At 34.5% G+C, this 17000-nt stretch overlaps 1 protein-coding gene across 1 annotated transcript in view; it reads left to right on the top strand.

Moving 5' to 3' along the window:
• TTC6 (tetratricopeptide repeat domain 6) overlaps positions 1–17000 on the top strand; it is a 184353-nt gene that overhangs the window by 139041 nt on the left and 28312 nt on the right. Inside the window, exons 21-26 of the mRNA XM_077769243.1 lie at positions 2374–2450; positions 2881–3041; positions 12036–12170; positions 13641–13790; positions 14613–14753; positions 16006–16119. Of these exons, the coding sequence (XP_077625369.1) occupies positions 2374–2450; positions 2881–3041; positions 12036–12170; positions 13641–13790; positions 14613–14753; positions 16006–16119 (778 nt within the window). The remainder of the gene's footprint in view (positions 1–2373; positions 2451–2880; positions 3042–12035; positions 12171–13640; positions 13791–14612; positions 14754–16005; positions 16120–17000) is intronic.

Genomic DNA, 17000 nt, shown 5'->3' with positions numbered 1-17000 from the left:
CCACATGCATACTCCCTCTCTCAAAATAAATAAACAGTAAAACCCAGACAACAGTTTAGTATTTAAATTCTTTGAGGCCTCCTTAGATTACTGGTTATATAATTATCACATATCTCATTAAAGTAAGGTAACATATTTTGAATAGTTTGATGGTGTTCAGAGGTACCAAGTATAAACCTCAGTTAATTCAGTGGAAAAAAAAAAAAAGACACATTGAATTGTATTTCAAATGCAGTAGAGCATGCTATAATAGGACCCATTGCAAGTTATGAGTTGTCACTACCAAAAATGTATTGATAAATCATTAACATGGTAAATTGACTTATAAACATAGAAAAATATACTGGAACAATGCTTTCTGATAAGGATTTGCTTTGTCTTTTAAGTGTTGAACCACATTTTAATTTATGCAAATACTTACCTCTTTTTATGTTCTTTGAACTGTGTCTTTTAATAATTTCTTAGCAATGGAATATAACATTTTGTTTTATTTATTTACTTTTGTTAAAGTATAGGTAGCATACAATATTATATTAGCTTCAGGTGTACACTAGTATAAGTATACAATAGTGATTCCTAATTTATATGTTACAAAAAGGTCAACATAAGTCTAATTACCATCTATCACCATACAAAGTTATTATAATATCATTGACTATATTCTCTAAGCTGTACTTTTTATCCCCGTGACTTACTGATTTTATAACTGGAAATTTCTACTTCTTCATCTCCTTTACCTATTTCAACCCTCCCCGTCAACCCCCTTCCGTCTGGTGACCAGATTGTTCTCTGTATTTATGAGTCTGTATTTTTGTTTTGTTTGCTTATTCATTTTTTGTTTGTTTTTTAAAATGTTTATTTAATTTGAGAGAGAGAGAGAGTGAGCTGGGGAGGGGTAGAGAGAAAGGGAGACACAGAATCCAAAGCAGACTCCAAGCTCTGAGCTTTCAGCACAGAGAGAGATCATGAATTGAAGTCAGAAGTTTCGTTGACTGAGCCACCCAGGTGCCCCTCATTTTGTTTTTAGAGTCCACATGTAAGTGAAATCATAGAGTATTTTTCTTTCTTTATATGACTTATTTCACTTAGTATAATATTTTTTAGCTCTATCCATGTTGTCACAAATGACAAGATTTTGTACCTTTTTATGGCTGAGTAATATTCCATTGCACACATATACCACATCTTTTTTTTTAAGTTGAAATATAGTTGACACATATGATACATGAGTTTCAGATGTGCAACATTGTGATTCAATAACTTTATACATTGTTCTATGCTTATCACAATTGTAGCTACCTATAATACCATTGACTATATTATCTATGTTGTCTGTTTCATCCCAGTGCCATACTGTTTTGATGACTATAGCTTTTTAGTATAATTTGAAATCAGGGAGCATGATACTTCCAGCTTTGTTCTTTCTCACGATTGCTTTAGCTATTTGAGGTCTTTTGTGCTTTCATGCAAATTTTAGGATTTTTGTTCTAGTTTTATGAAAATAGTCATTGGCATTTTGATATGGATTGATTGTACCTTGGTTATATAGACATTTTAATAATACTAATTTTTCCATCTATAATCACTGAATATCTTTCTATTTATTTGTGTCATCTTTTTCTTTTATCAATGTCTTATAAGTTTCAGAGTACAGATCTTTCATTTCACCGCCTTGGTTAAATTTGCTTTTAGGAATTTGATTCGTTTTGAAGCAATTGTAGATGGGATTAAAACATTTCTCTTTCTGATAGATCATTATTAGTGTATAGGAACATAACAGATTTTTGTATATTAATTTTGTATCCTACAACTTTAATGAATTTATTTATTAGTTATCATAGTTATTTTTTTTGGAGTCTTTAAGGTTTACTATATATATAGATACTATATAGATTATACAGTATCATATCATCTTCAAATTGTAGGAGTTTCACTTCTTTTTTTTTTTTCTAATTTGATTTCTTTTTCTTGTCTGCTGTGGCTAGGGCTTTTATGTTGAATAAAAGTGGCAAGAATGGGCATTCTTGTCTTATTTCTGATCTTAGAAGAAGAAAGTTTTAGTTTTACACCACTCAGTATGATGGTAGGTGTGGGTTCAGAGTATAACATTTAAAATATAAATAATTGGAAAAAGATTTGAGTATTTATCTTTCAGCTTCACTTTTCCTAAATTGTTTTCTCATCACATCTGCATACTAATTGGTCTATTTAGACTACATAAAATGTTTATAATTTTTACATTGTTTTCATCATACATATATAAGTATGAGTAAAGGTATTGTAATTGTAAAATTTTAAGTAGCTAATTATAAGAATTTTTTTTAGAAAAATTACTTTTAACTACTTAGAATTAAAAAGTATTATTTCTTTCAGAGGACAATATCTTCTTATGATGAAATGTTATGATCTTGCAAAATTTACTATTTATCAAGTGGCGGAAATGAATAGAGGTAAATATAATTAATAAAAGATTATAATTATCTTAAGTTTTAAAATAAATATCTCCTACAATGCTTATACTGTTTTTAATAGGCAAGTATGGATAACATGGTAGGCATACTTAATCAGAGATAGATTTTAAGAATTTAAATCTTCAGTTTCACATGTATGAAATCAACTAGTGAATGGATCATGATGAAATGGCTTTTCTGAGATATTATTATAGGGGATGCCAGGGTTTATACTTTTATTTTTTTCTTTTTGTTGTTGTTTGTAATTGGAATGTCTTATTGTTTGTTGGTAGTAAATAGATTTTAGTGTTACATTGATTTATTCATATTACAAAGATAAATTATTAAATTGCTTTACTACCTGAAAATAATTATATTCTAAATCCTAGTTACTTGCCAAGGGTATTGTTAAACTTTATTTTCCTTTTAGGTCTCATCGAGTTGAGTCCTATACAGCAAGCGCTCATTTATTCATTTTGTGAAAACCATGACAAGGCCATTCAGGTCTTGGATGGGATCACTTTGAACAGGCCTGAGATCACCATGTACACTCTATTAGCAAAAGCCCAAATGAAAGCCAAGAGAAACAAGGTGAAAAGTCTTATGTAACATTTATTAAACCTATTAATAGAATTTTTGTATTGTGCTTAGCATGACAGCATACATAGTTTTTTGCAAAACTAGATTATAACATTTATTTATTGTTTCTTGGGTTAATTAACATTGGGGTTATTTCTTTTTATTTATTTATTTTTCCTTTTAAGCCTGGACCTGTTATAAATATTCCTTTACATGTTTTCTGTTAACATGTGGAGTAGTTTTCCGGGATATATTCCTATGAATGGAATTGCTGGAAGGTATAGAATTTGAATATGTAGCTTTCAAGAAAATGAGACATTGTACATAAAGCTGTACCAATTTATGCTCTTACCTGTCATGTATGAATGTTCCTGTTGATCTCTGTCCTCTCCTGTAATTGGTTGTCAGGTTTTATTTTTGTCAATTTAGCAGATAAAAACTAATGCCTCATTGTGGTCTTAATTCACATTTCTTTGAGCACAGATTGAACATCTTGTATGTTTGTCAATCACTCATATTTCCTGTTCTGTCAATTTTCTGCACATATTTTTTGTTTGTCTTGTTCCTATTGACTTTAAGCATTAAAAATTAAGTTCTGTAGATTAATCCTTGGTTGGTTGTCATGTATGCTGTGTATCTTCTTGTAATTTATGGCTGGTTTTACAGAGGTTCTTAATTTTAATGGAGTAGAATATATCTATTTTTTGTTTTATGTTGTGACTTTTAAAATTCTTGTTTAAGAAGTTTTTCCCTTTCCCAAGGTCATACAGATATTCTTCCGTATTTTCTTCTAAAAGTTTAAGTTTTGCTTTTTCTATAAAAGAGCTTACTCTAACTTAAATTGATTTCTTTGAGTGTGAGATAGTGGCAATGTTTAAATTTTCCTTATAGGGATATTCAAATGTTCTAGTATCATTTATTGGAATGTTCTCTTAACCTAAAGATCTGAAGTGGTATGTCTATCATAAGTTTTCATGCATGTGTGGATCTGATTTTGGCTCTCTATTCTCTTCTTTTGGTCAGTTTTTCTATCCTTGGCCCAATAGTACAATGTCTTAATTACTTTAGTTTTATTGTAATTCTTGATATCTGGTAGAGCTAGTCCCTATGCATAATTCTTTTCTCAGAAATTACTGGTTATTCTTGGGCTTTTATTCTTCTATTTTATTTTATTTATTATTTTATATTATTATTATTTTTTAAATTTACATCCAAGTTAGTTAGCATATAGTGCAATAATGATTTCAAGAGTAGAATCTGGCCCTTCATGTAACACCCAGTGCTCACCCCAGGAAATGTCTTCCTTAATGCCCCTCGCCCATTTAGCCCATCTCCCTACCCCCAACCTCTCCAGCAACCCTCAGATTGTTGTTCTCTATATTTAACAGCCTCTTATGTTTTGTCCCCCTCCCTCTTTTTATATTATTTTTGCTTTCCTTCCCTTATGTTCATGTTTTGTATCTTAAATTTCACATATGAGTGAAGTTATATGATATTTGTATTTCTCTAATTTCGCTTAGCATAATACACTTTTTTTTCCGTCCACATGGTTGCAAATGGCAAGATTTCGTTCTGTTTGATTGCCAAGTAATACTCATTGTATGCATATATACTACATCTTCATTATCCATTCATCTTTTGATGGACATTTGGGCTCTTTACATCCTTTGGCTATTGTAGATAGCACTGCTATAAACATTGGGGTGCATGTCTCCCTTCAAAATAGCATACCTGTATCCTTTTGATAAATACCTAGTAGTGCAATTACTGGTTCATAGGTTACTTCTATTTTTAACTTTTTGAGGAATCTCCATATTATTTCCAGAGCAGCTGCACCAGTTTGCATTCCTACCAGTAGTGCTAAGGGGTGCCTCTTTCTCTGCATCCTCACCAGTATCTGTCATTGCCTGAGTTGTTAATGTTAACCATTCTGACTGTTGTGAAGTGGTATCTCATTGTGGTTTTGATTTGTATTTCCTTGATGATAAGTGATCAGTATTTTTTCATGTGTCTATTAGCCATCTGGATGTCTCCTTTGGAAAAGTGTCTATTCATATCTTTTGCCCATTTCTTCAACAGATTGTTTTTCAGGTGTTGAGCTGGATAAGTTCTTTATAGATTTTAGATACTAACCCTTTATCTAATATGTCATTTGCAAATATCTTCTCCCATTCCTTCAGTTGCCTTTTAGTTTTGCTGATGTTTATGTTGCCATGCACAAGGTTTTTATATTGATAAGGTCTCAATAGTTCATTTTAGCTTTTATTTCCCTTGTCTCTGGAGACATGTTGCGTAAGAAGTTGCTATAGCTGAGGTAAAAGAGGTTTTTTGCCTGCTTTCTTCTATGGGATTTTGGTTGCTTCCTATCTTACATTTAGGTCTTTCATTCATTTTGAGTTTATTTTTGTGTACAGTGTAAGAAAGTGGTCCAGGTTCATTCTTCTGCATGTGGTTTGTCCAGTTTTCCCATCACCATTTGCTAAAGAGACTGTCTTTATTCCATTGGATATGCTTTCCTGCTCTGTCAAAGACGAGTTGGCCATACATTTGTGGGTCCATTTCTGGGTTCTCTATTCTGTTCCATTGATCTAGGTGTCTGTTTTTGTGCCAATACCATGCTGTTTTGATGATTACAGCTTTGTAATACATGTAGAAGTCCGGGATTGTGATGCCTCCAGCTCTGGTTTTCTTTTTCAGGATTGCTTTGGCTGTTTGGGGTATTTTCCGGTTCCATAAAAAACTTAGGATTTTTTTTCTAGCTCTATCAAGATTGCTGGTGTTATTTTGATGGGATTGCATTGAATATGTAGATTGCTTTGTGTAGTATTAACATTTTAACAATATTTGTTCTTCCAATCCATGAACATGGAATAGTTTTCCTTTTTTTGTGTGTCTTCTTCAGTTTCTTTCATAAGCTTTTTATAGTTTTCAGCGTAGATTTTTCACCTCTTTGGTTAGGTTTATTTCTAGGTATTTTAGGGTTTTTGGTGCAGTTGTAAATGGGATCTATTTATTGATTTATTTTTCTGCTGCTTCATTATTGGTGTATAAAAATGTAACCGAAATCTGAGCATTGATTTTATATCCTGTAACTTTGCTGAATTCATGGATCAGTTCTAGGAGTTTTATGGTGGAATCTTTTTGAGTTTTTCATATAAGGTATCGTGTCTGCGAAAAGTGAAAATTTGACTTCTTCCTTGCTGATTTGGATGCCTTTCATTTCTTTGTGTTATCTGATTGCTGAGGCTAGGACTTCCAATACTATGTTGAATAACAGTGGTGAGAGTGGATATCTGTCATGTTCCTGACCTTAAGGGGAAAGCTCTAGTTTTCCCCCATTGAAGACGATATTAGCAGTGGGTCTTTTGTATATAGTTTTTATTATCTTGAGGTATGACCTTTCAATCTCTACTATCTTGAGGATTCTTATCAGGAATGGGATGCTATATTTTGTCAAATGCTTATTATCAATGAGTTTCTTTATGTTTGTGATTAATTTATTTATATATTTGGGTCTTCACACTAGGGACATAAATGTTTACAATTTTTAGATATTCTTGATGAATAGGCCCCTTCATCTCTTGTTACAGTTTTTATTTTAAAATCCAGATTGTCTGATATAAGTATGGCTACTCTGGCTTTCTTTTGGTGACCATTAACATGATTGATAGTTCTCCATCCCTTTACCTACAATCTGAAATTATCTTTAAGCCTAAAATGGGTCTCTTGTAAGCAGCATATAGGTGGATCTTGTTTTTGTATCCATTCTGATACCCTCTGTCTTTTGATTGGAGTGTTTAGTTCATTTAGAGTAAGTACTGAAAGATATAAATTTACTGCTATTGTGTTGCCTGTAGAGTTGGAGTTTCTGGTGGTGTTCTCTGGTCTTTTTCGGTTTTGGTCTTTTTTTGTTTTGTTTCATCTTTTCTCCTATCAGAGAGTCCCTCTTAAAATTTCTTGCAGGGATGGTTTAGTGGTCATGAATTCCTTTAGTTTTGTTTGTCTGGGAAACTTTTTATCTCTCCTATTTTGAATAACAGCATTGCTGGATAAAGAATTCTTGGTCACATATTTTCTTGATTTAGTACGTTAAATACATCCTGCCACTCCTTCCTGGCCTGCCAATTTTCTGTGAATAGGTCTGTTGCAAACTTGATCTGTCTTCCCATATAGATTAAGGACTATTTTTCCCCTTGCTGCTTTCATAATTCTTTCCTTGTATGTGTATTTTGTTATTTGACTATGATATATACCTTGTTAATGGTTGGTTTTTGTTGAATCTATTGGGAGTTTTCTGTGCTTCTTGGATTTTGATGTCTGTGTTTTTCCCCAGGTTAGGAAAACTTTCTGCTATGATTTGCTTGCATAAACCTTCTCCTCTTTTTTCTCTCTTTTCATCTTCTGGGGCTTCTGTGATTTGGATGTTACTCCTTTTTAATAAGTCACTGAGTTCTCTGATTCTTGTATTGTGCTCTTTTGCCTTAGTTTTCCTCTTTTTTTCTGCGTCATTATTCTCCATGATTTTGTCTTCTATATCACTGATTTGTTGCTCTGTTTCATCTATCCTTGCCACGTAGCATTCATTTAAGATTGCATCTCAGTTATAGCATTTAAAATTTTGTCCTGACTAGATTTCACCTCTTATTTCCACAAAAAAAGGATTCTATGCTTTTTTCAAACTAAGCTAGTATTCTTATTACTGTGATTCCAAATTCTAGGTCAGACATCTTGCTTATATCTGTGTTAACTCCCTAGCTGTCATTTCTTCCTGTTCTTTCTTTGTTTTTTGTTTAAAATTTTTTTTTCAACACTTATTTATTTTTGAGAGAGAGAGAAACAGACCAAGAGCAGGGGAGGGGCAGAGAAAGAGGGAGACAGAGTCCAGAGTAGGCTCCAAGCTCTGAGCTGTCAGCACAGAGCCAGATGCAGGGATCAAACCCGTGAACTGTGAGATCATGACCTGAGCCAAAGTCAGACATGTAACCATCTAGCCACACAGGTGCCCCAACTTCCTGTTCTTTCTTTTGGGGTGAATTTCTTCACTTTGTCATTTTGGAGGAAGAAGAAAGATTAAAATTAACAATTAAAATTAAAAATTGAAAACTAACACACACACAAAAAAATCAAGTAATGGAAGCTAAAGCCTAGGTGTGTTTTGGTTTGGTTGTTGAACGAAGCTTGATAGAGAAAAAAGGGAAAGAAAAGAAAAGAGGAAAAAAGAAAACATTTAAAATTTAAAATAAATTATACAATAAAATAGTATAAAATGAAACGAAAGTAAAATAGAATTTAAAATTTTATAAAAAATAAAAATATATATAGGGGCTCCTGGGTGGCTCAGTCAGCTAGGCGTCCAACTTCAGCTCGGGTCATGATCTCATGGTTCGTTGGTTCGTGTCCCGCGTCAGGCTCTCTGTGCTGACAGCTCAGAGCCTGGAACCTGCTTCCAACTCTGTGTCTCCCTTTCTCTTTAACCCTCCTCTGCTCACGCTGCCTCACTCTCTCTCTCAGAAATAAATGAAACATTTAAAAAATTTTTTAAAATAAAATAAAAAATATAGTAAAAAGCATTAAAAATTTTAAAAACCCGGAAAATAAAAATGAAATTGTCTCTTTCTGTATCCAAGAATAAGAAAAGAAAAACAAAAGAAAAACAAAAATCAAAGGACAAATAGATGGACCACCCAACAGAATGAAATCGGAATGAAATTACATACAGTTTCCCCTAGAATTCAAAGTAGGAAGCACTTTATATTGTGTACACTAAGCAGGTGGAAAGAACTTGTGGTGGTCCTCTAGGGCCTGAACTTGGTTGGTGCAGTTGGACTGGGCTTGGTGTAATGGCTCCATTCTCCAGTAGGTGGCACTGCTTAGCTTACTGGGATGGATTGGTGGGGTACACATGTGCATGCATGTGCATGCGTGAGAGAGGTGAAAAAGACATCACCCAGCTTTCCAGTCTCTAGCATCAGAACTCTGTGCTCTACCTGAGTGGCAGTCAAGCACTGTTCCTTTGTCTCTCACTTCTGTCCTCTCCTGTTTCTACACTCTCAGTGTCCAAGCCATCAGCCTGCCGGGTAGCATCTCCCTCCTGAATTATGTCTCTTATGGGGCTGTGTTTCTGAGAGCCCTGTGGTTTGGACCCCCTCCAACCTTCTGGGGAAGGTCTCACTGGGCAATGGCCAGATGCTGGCTTGTTCCCCTTGCCCCCCACTGGGAATGTTCTTGCAATCCCACTGTTGTAGAGGTTCAGAGATTGTGGCCAAGTGGCCACTTGCCCCAGAAAAGTTCATGCGACTGTGCAGCTGCAGAGGTTCAAAGATTATGGTAAATCATAACACAGCTGGTGCTAGGTTTCACTGCACCCTGGCATCTTCATTTTAATACCAGCAAATGTGGCTGTTCTCCAGGTTCTGGGGGGAACTTACCTTTGGGGAGGCCATATAGCCTCTGCTAAATGCCCTCCTAGCAGCGGAACTACTTCTCCCACGTGGTCTACAGACCTCTTGGACCTCACTGTGAATCCTGGGGATTCGCCTTTCCCACTAGAGCACCAGCAGATATAGCAATGTGGAATTCTGACTATGTTCTCCACTGTTTTATAGAGTCCTAATGGCTTTGAAACCCTCTTCTTTCTCCTTTCTCCCTTTCTTGTTTAGTCCCTTGTGGGTGTTTCCACTCCATCTCTCTCCACAGCTACTTCCAGGTGAGTGCTTTTCCTGCTCTCCCCCCCTCTTTTTCTGTCCTCTCCCCACAAAAACAGTTCCCTACCCTCTGCGAATTCTCTCTCCCCATGTTCACCTCTCTGTACCACATACCTGCTGAGTTCTAGGACCAAGTTATGCAGATTGTAGTGTTAATCCTCAGATCAATTTTCTAGGTGTCAAAAATGGTTTGGTGCTGATCTAGCTGTATTTCAGGCATGAGACAAACCAAGAACTTCCATGCTGCTCCACCATCTTGGCCCCTCCCTGTATTATTCCTTTATTCTCTATATAAATCTTAAATTTAGCTTGTTAAGATCCATTAAAAACTCTGTCACAATTTTCACTGAATTGCATTAAATCTCTAGACTATTTTAGGGTGAATTGACACCTTTATGGTATTGAACTTGATTTGGGAATATTCTGACATTTACTTTTTTAAAATTTTTAAAATTTTCATTTATATTTGAGAGAGAAGGGGAGAGAGAGAGATAGTGTGCAAATGGGGCAAGGGCAGAGAGAGACGGAGGCAGAATCTGAAGTAGGCTCTGGACTCTGAGCTGTCTGCAGAGCCCAGTGCAGGGCCCAGACTCATGAGCTGTTAGATCCTTACCTTAGCCGAAGTCAGATGCTTCACTGACTGAGCCACCCAGGCGCCCCTCTTACATTTACTTTAACCTCCTCCCCCCCACTTATTGCTCTATAGAAATCTGGAGTTACCTTTGATTGCCTTCTTCTATCCAATCAACAGTGATGTTCTCTTGATTCTTTCTAAATATCTCTCAGTTCTATTTCCTTTCTTCATTTCTATGGTCATTATCTTAATCCAGAACATATTTTTATTTTGCTAGAATGATACCATCAGTGTTGCACTCTTATGAGCTTTTATCCTCACAACAGCTGCAGTACTATTTTTAGAATGTAAATGTGCCTTACTTGGGAGCCCCTCTAGACCTTCTCCAGGAGTCTTTTCATAGTGAAGAGACAGGTAGGACATCAGCTAGCTATGAGAGGAAGCAGGAGGAAGTGAAGATGTGTTTCCTTTAACTTAAATGGAATGGAAGACTTTATGGACTCAAAGTCACAGTGAAAGGGCAGTGATCCAGAAGAGGAAGGAAATAACTTGTGTTCAGGCAGAGTAGAAGGAGTAGGGGTCAAGGACACAGCTTGAGGAATTAGCTCTGAAAAGGAGAAGAAAAGAAACCATTTAAAGACAGAAGAGAAAAAAGATGGAAATGAAAGAATATATAGATGCATTGAAAAATAAAACGGAGGGAAATGGAGAAAGAAGGTGATGTATTTTTTCTATGGCAAGATCATGTGCTGAGAATGAGGAGGTTTTATGTGAAGTAGATGCTTTAAGTGGGGGGCACAAAGGACATTTAGCATATCCAAGCTAAATCTCATTGTTTATTTAGTAATTTAATATAATTAAGAAAATGGTCTAAAGAATCACAGGTATTTGTATTTCCATATAGATATAGATATATCTATTAGCTAATTATAAAAAGTAATTTCTATCTGGAAAATTGAATTTTTTTCATTAACAAATTTCAACTATTTTGACTAGTTTAAATGGGTGATTTATTTTCAAGTTTATTCATTTTGAGAGGGAGTGAGAGAGAGAGGGAGGGAGGGAGGGACACACACACACACACACACACACACACACAGAATCCATGCTGACAGTGCAGAGCCTGATGTGGGGCTCAAACCCATGATATATGAGATCATGACCTGAGCTGAAATCAGGAGTCAGACACTTAACTGACTGAGCCAACCAGGTGCCCCTAAGTGGGTGATTATTTTATGTTAGTTTATTTTCTGGTGCCAGTGGATTCCCATTAAGAGCACCACAGGACAAAATAAAGTTTGATTAAAACCACATCACATATTATCATTGGAAATCTTTTACTAATACTGTCCAGTATTTCTTTCAGGATAATCGCTAAAAAACTGGTCATAAACTAGTCTACAAATTTAAGCTGATTTTATACTACAAGAAAATAGCCTTAAGAATTTAGAAATTATAGTTGCAGAAGTGCACATCTATAAGTCTGCTTAAGGAACAGATTGTAGGAGAGACACGTTGGTGTGGGATTCCCTGCCATCAGACTCCCCGCCTGGGTCCTAAGCTGGTGGTGCACCGACAAGGCTGGTGTCTTTCCAGGCATGTGACATGAGAGTAGGGCTGTGTGCTTAGAATTCCTTTTAATGTTTAAGGCTGTCATGTTAAATAAATATTAGAAAGAAACATTCCTTTCCGTGTGTGTGTGTGTGTTTTGTTTTTAAATCATTCTAGGAAGCTATGAGAATATTTAAAAAGGCGTTGGATATCTTTTCTCATTCTGATAAAGGACCAAATGCCGTAGCAGCTTCAGCAGACTGTCTGTATAACCTGGGTCTTTGTTACATGGAGGAAGACAACGTACAAATGGTATTTTGTGTATTTAGGAGCTAGGTTATTTGTGATTTTTTTTTTTAATTTATTTCTAGGAGAGAGAGAGAGAGAGAGAGAGAGACAGCGTGAGCAGGGGAGGGTCAGAGAGAGAGGGAGACACAGACTCCGAAATAGGCTCCAGGCTCTGGGCTGGCAGTCAGCACAGAGCCCGACACGGGGCTTGAACCCACGAACCGCGAGATCATGACCTAAGCGAAAGTCGGACGCTCAACCGACTAAGCCACCCAGGTGCCCCAGTTATTTGTAATTTTAGAAATTGATTGCTTGCATGCAGTTCTGTTTCTGAAGGCTACCTATACAGTGATTGACTAGACCGAAGTTTCTTATAAAGGTTGGGTTATTACAATCAGTCTACACCCTGTAATACCTGCTATATCATTTTATTTACTCAATACATTTTATTTGATACTGGTTTGTCAACAGTATTCCAAAGACTAATGTGTGTTTCCCACCAAAACAATAAATCTAACTGTAAGAAATTATTATAGTGGAATATTTTCATCACATTAACATGAATTTACTTGTTAAATTGTTAAGTACTTTAAATTAAGTGCTTCAGAGTAATGTAGAATAACTGGAACATGAGTAGGACACCAGTTTCTCTTATTGACAACTGAACAATTCATATCAGATTGAAACTGGTTATTAGGATGGTCAGATTCATTGAAAGCCAGTTGACTTAGTTACTTTGTATTAATCCAACATTTGGCTGTTTTGCATAATTCTCCATTTTAAAGTTGTCAATGATGTGATAAGTAAGTAATATAATTGATATTTTACAGTGGCTAATGTTGGATATTCCATAACTCAATCTCTCTACACACATACACACACACACACACACACACACACACACACACCATTCCAGTCTCTGTGGGGGTGGGCGGTGTTTGATATTTGAATCTCCATAAACTTGAAGAAGAGTTACACTTGATGAGTTGTTACATTAGGAAATTCCAATAAATATCAAATTAATTATAAATATTTTCTGTGTTTTTAGCCCTTTTGGACCAAAGCAAGCCAACATTTGCTTTACAATGTTGGGGAAAATTTTAGAGTTCCATTGTTCAGAAATGTCATAACTATGTATCTGCTATGGTTCTTGGGCCTTCATAGAAAATAAATGTAGTGTCTGTGATTTCTTTGAAGTAACACAATATGAAGAATAACAATTAAAACTACACCTCCAAAAGTATTATTATCTAACAACATGGATTATGTAGACATCAGTTTAGGAGTAAAGAAACCTGTAAATTATAGTAATAAACCTGACTTGTTTATATTACCTTTGTCTTCTCCACAAATTTCACTGAGAAAATGTATTTAAAAGGACCAAAAATAAGTGAAAACTTTTAAATAATTGTTATACACTGAAATTTATTAACATTTTAAGTTAATATATTCTACTCACTAAATGATTTTCTTTTTAATAATATACTTTCCTAGGCTTTTGATTGTTTTACAAAAGCTGTGAAAGCAAATCCTGACTTTGCAGAAGGCTTTTATCAACGTGGGCTTTGTAAAGTAAAACTTCACAAGGATGGCTCGGTCCTGGATTTTAATCGTGCAATTACCATCAATCCAAAACATTACCAGGTATTTAAATGAACAACAGTGATTTGGAGACTGTGTTAAATTTGCTAAAACTATTCAAGCCTTTATATATCATTGTTATTAGTTAGCAAGAATCAGTTGCTTATACCTAATTTTTAGCCAACTGTGTTTTGATAATCCATATATCTGTATTTCCCTTTGAACTAAAAGTTTTATTTCCAACAGTGATATTTTATATGTAAAGGTGCTTTCTGAATTGTGATGTTTGTAGGTATTGTTAGGATTTTACTATACCTAGAAATAATTAGAATTTTATATACTGTTATTAATTTTATTTTCTTCTTGTTTTGCTATCACATTTATTCCTGCCTTTTAAGAGACTGTAGAGACAACACAAAACTCAATAGATGAAACTAAATTGGATCTTGATTTTAAAAGCCTATGAAATTTGAATATGGACTAAATATTAGATGATTTTAGGGAAATAACTATTAATTTTCTTAGATATGTAGCGGTAGTGTGCTTATGTAGGAGAATGTTTGCATAATGGAAAGACTGGGGGTGAAGTATTATGATGTCTACAACTTATTTTCAAATAATTCAGAAAAAAATAGATACAAAAAGTATTACAAAATAATAATTAATGAATCTAGATGGTGGTCATATGATCTTCATTGTACTATTTTTTCCAATCTATCTATATATTTGAAATATTTTCAATTAAAAGAAAGTTGGGGAAAAAGGCTATATTTTATATCTTCCTTGGGATGGCATGGATTTGTTCAAACTATTCAGGATGTTGGGGGAATTGACGCTTTTACTAAAATTTCCATTCTTGCTTTCCTCTGCTCTTTCTCTGAAAAGGCATATTTAAGCCGAGTAGCCTTCTATGGTTTAAAAGGCAGATACTCCAAAGCAATTTTGAATTGTAATGAGGCCATCAAAATTTATCCTCAGAGTGTGCGTGCCTATATCTACAGAGGAGTCCTGAAATACTACAACAAGGTAGGGTCGTTTCCTGCCTTGTTAACTGAGATTTGAGAGTGCTCTAATGCCAAGTGTGACTTGCTTCCTTTTTTTCTCTGCGAGAGGAGACTTGCAGAGGTCTAAAGTACAGAACTGCGTAGAACACTTTATACTTTTTTCACAAAATAATGATATTTATTTTTGACATTTATATTTTGAATAGTACTTATTATTTATCTGTTTAAGAAAGTAGTATATATTCATTATAGAGAATTTGGAAAGTACACAGGAGAACAAAGGGAAAGATTAAAATCACCTACTATCCCCACCATTGAATGAAAATTCCTGAGAGCATTTTGGTGTATTTACATTTAGTCTTTTTTTCCCCTGAATATATATATATATATATATATATTCCAAAAGTAGGATTATGCTACTTATAAATTTGTTTTGCCTTGCTTTTCAAAATATTTGAGGATACCATTTTTAACAACAGAATAATATTCTACCATACTTTATTTCTAATCACTTTATTGTTGGACATTTCGGTTGTTTTATAAATTTTGCTATTTTACTATATTACCATCTTCATATAGTTACACTGAGAACAAAGTCATTGCTTGAGTTTATGATTGATTCTTGTGTGGAAATTACTGGATCAAAGGGTGTGAGTAGCACCATTGATATCTGATAATTCATGGAATACTTTGTTTCTCCCTACTTTTCTTTTCTGACCTTTCTTTGTAACTATTTCATATGAAATACTTTGCAAATAATGCCTGAAAGCAAAGGTAAGACCTTGTATTACATGTTAATTCTATGAAAATTACTACCTATAGAAATGAGTGATCTAAGGTATCAGGAAAGCATCAAAGAGAGTGAAGAAGAACATGAGTAGGAAACATGGCGATTATGTGATCTAACGGTAAGAGTGACAGAAGCAAGCTCTGGTGAATATTTGCTGGATGAATATGGCTTATTTCTCTTTTACTAATAAGTATAATTTTCTTTTTGCTTTATAGCAACATTGGCAATAAGATAATCATCTAAATTAAAGTTGTTTGTATATTGAATTTTATTTGAAGGTAGGAGAAACATTATTATAATAATTCCTACCAAAAGATCTTCTTAATTAACTCTGTGAAAGATTAGCTTAATTGTCTTAATTTCAGATGATATGCAGAATAGTTAAATGAGTCTTCTGAAAAATCTGATAGAATCAAGAACTTATTTTACAATTAAATTTCATTCCATTATGATTAACCCTTGTTATCTAATTATTTTTTTGTAGACTTATAAGCTAGCGATTACAGATTTAACTATAGCTATCAACATGGAGAAAAGCAGTTACATAGCATTTTATAACAGAGCATTATGTTATACCAAGATAAATGAACTTCGAATGGTAAGATGACCATTATAGTAAACAACATGTTAAGACATTTGTAAACACATTTAAAGCATGTGTAAAACATTGTCTTCTTATTTCTGTTATAATTTTGAAAAATAATTCCTATGGAAATACACATACACACACACATACTTGAGAAACCAGAGAACCATTTCAAAGAATATTTAATGTTTTTGTTGGTCCTCACCAGATATTTTCATACCAATCTCTGCAATGTCAAGCGAATATAAATTTTACAATGCTTATATAAGCATTTAAAGGCACTTATAAATTAAAATATATTGCATAATTTTCATTTGAGTAAATGTTTCTACGGATACATGGCTTGCAGAATTTGTAACCAGTGATCACTAACAATATTGTTGCTTTAAAATCTCAGCATTAGCTAGAACAGTTTGTCAGGGTGGGTTTTTTTTTTTCTTTTCTTGTTTTTGTTTTTGTAGATAGTTTATTGTCAAGTTAGTTTCCATATAACACCCAGTGCTTATCCCCACAAGTGCCCTCCTCCATGCCCATCACCCCACCATCCCCTCTCCCCACCCCCCACCAGTCCTCAGTTTGTTCTCAGCATTCAAGAGTCTCTCATGGTTTGCCTCCCTCCCTCTCCTTCTCTATTTCCCCCTTCTTCTCCATTTGTTTTTGTTTTTGTACAGTGCTCAGACCACAGACATAGCAGGACGTTTTGAATGATGGTTTCCAAGCCTGGGACCAATGGCCAGTATTGCCTGTGTATTTATTATGAAGCTGTAACTGAAGGCTGCAGTAAACCTTTTCCTCTATTTGTCATATCCATTTTCAACCTGTGCAAGCCCGCTTTTACATTTTCTACTCGTACCCCTCTCTTCCCCACCCTTGTAGGTTTGGTTGTTTTCCAG

Source organism: Crocuta crocuta, unplaced genomic scaffold (assembly GCF_008692635.1).
Source record: "Crocuta crocuta isolate KB4526 unplaced genomic scaffold, BGI_CrCroc_1.0 scaffold65, whole genome shotgun sequence".
Classification (NCBI taxonomy): Eukaryota; Metazoa; Chordata; class Mammalia; order Carnivora; family Hyaenidae; genus Crocuta; species Crocuta crocuta.
The sequence above is the reverse complement of the archived record's forward strand: the minus strand, read 5'-3'. Positions and strand labels throughout refer to the sequence as shown.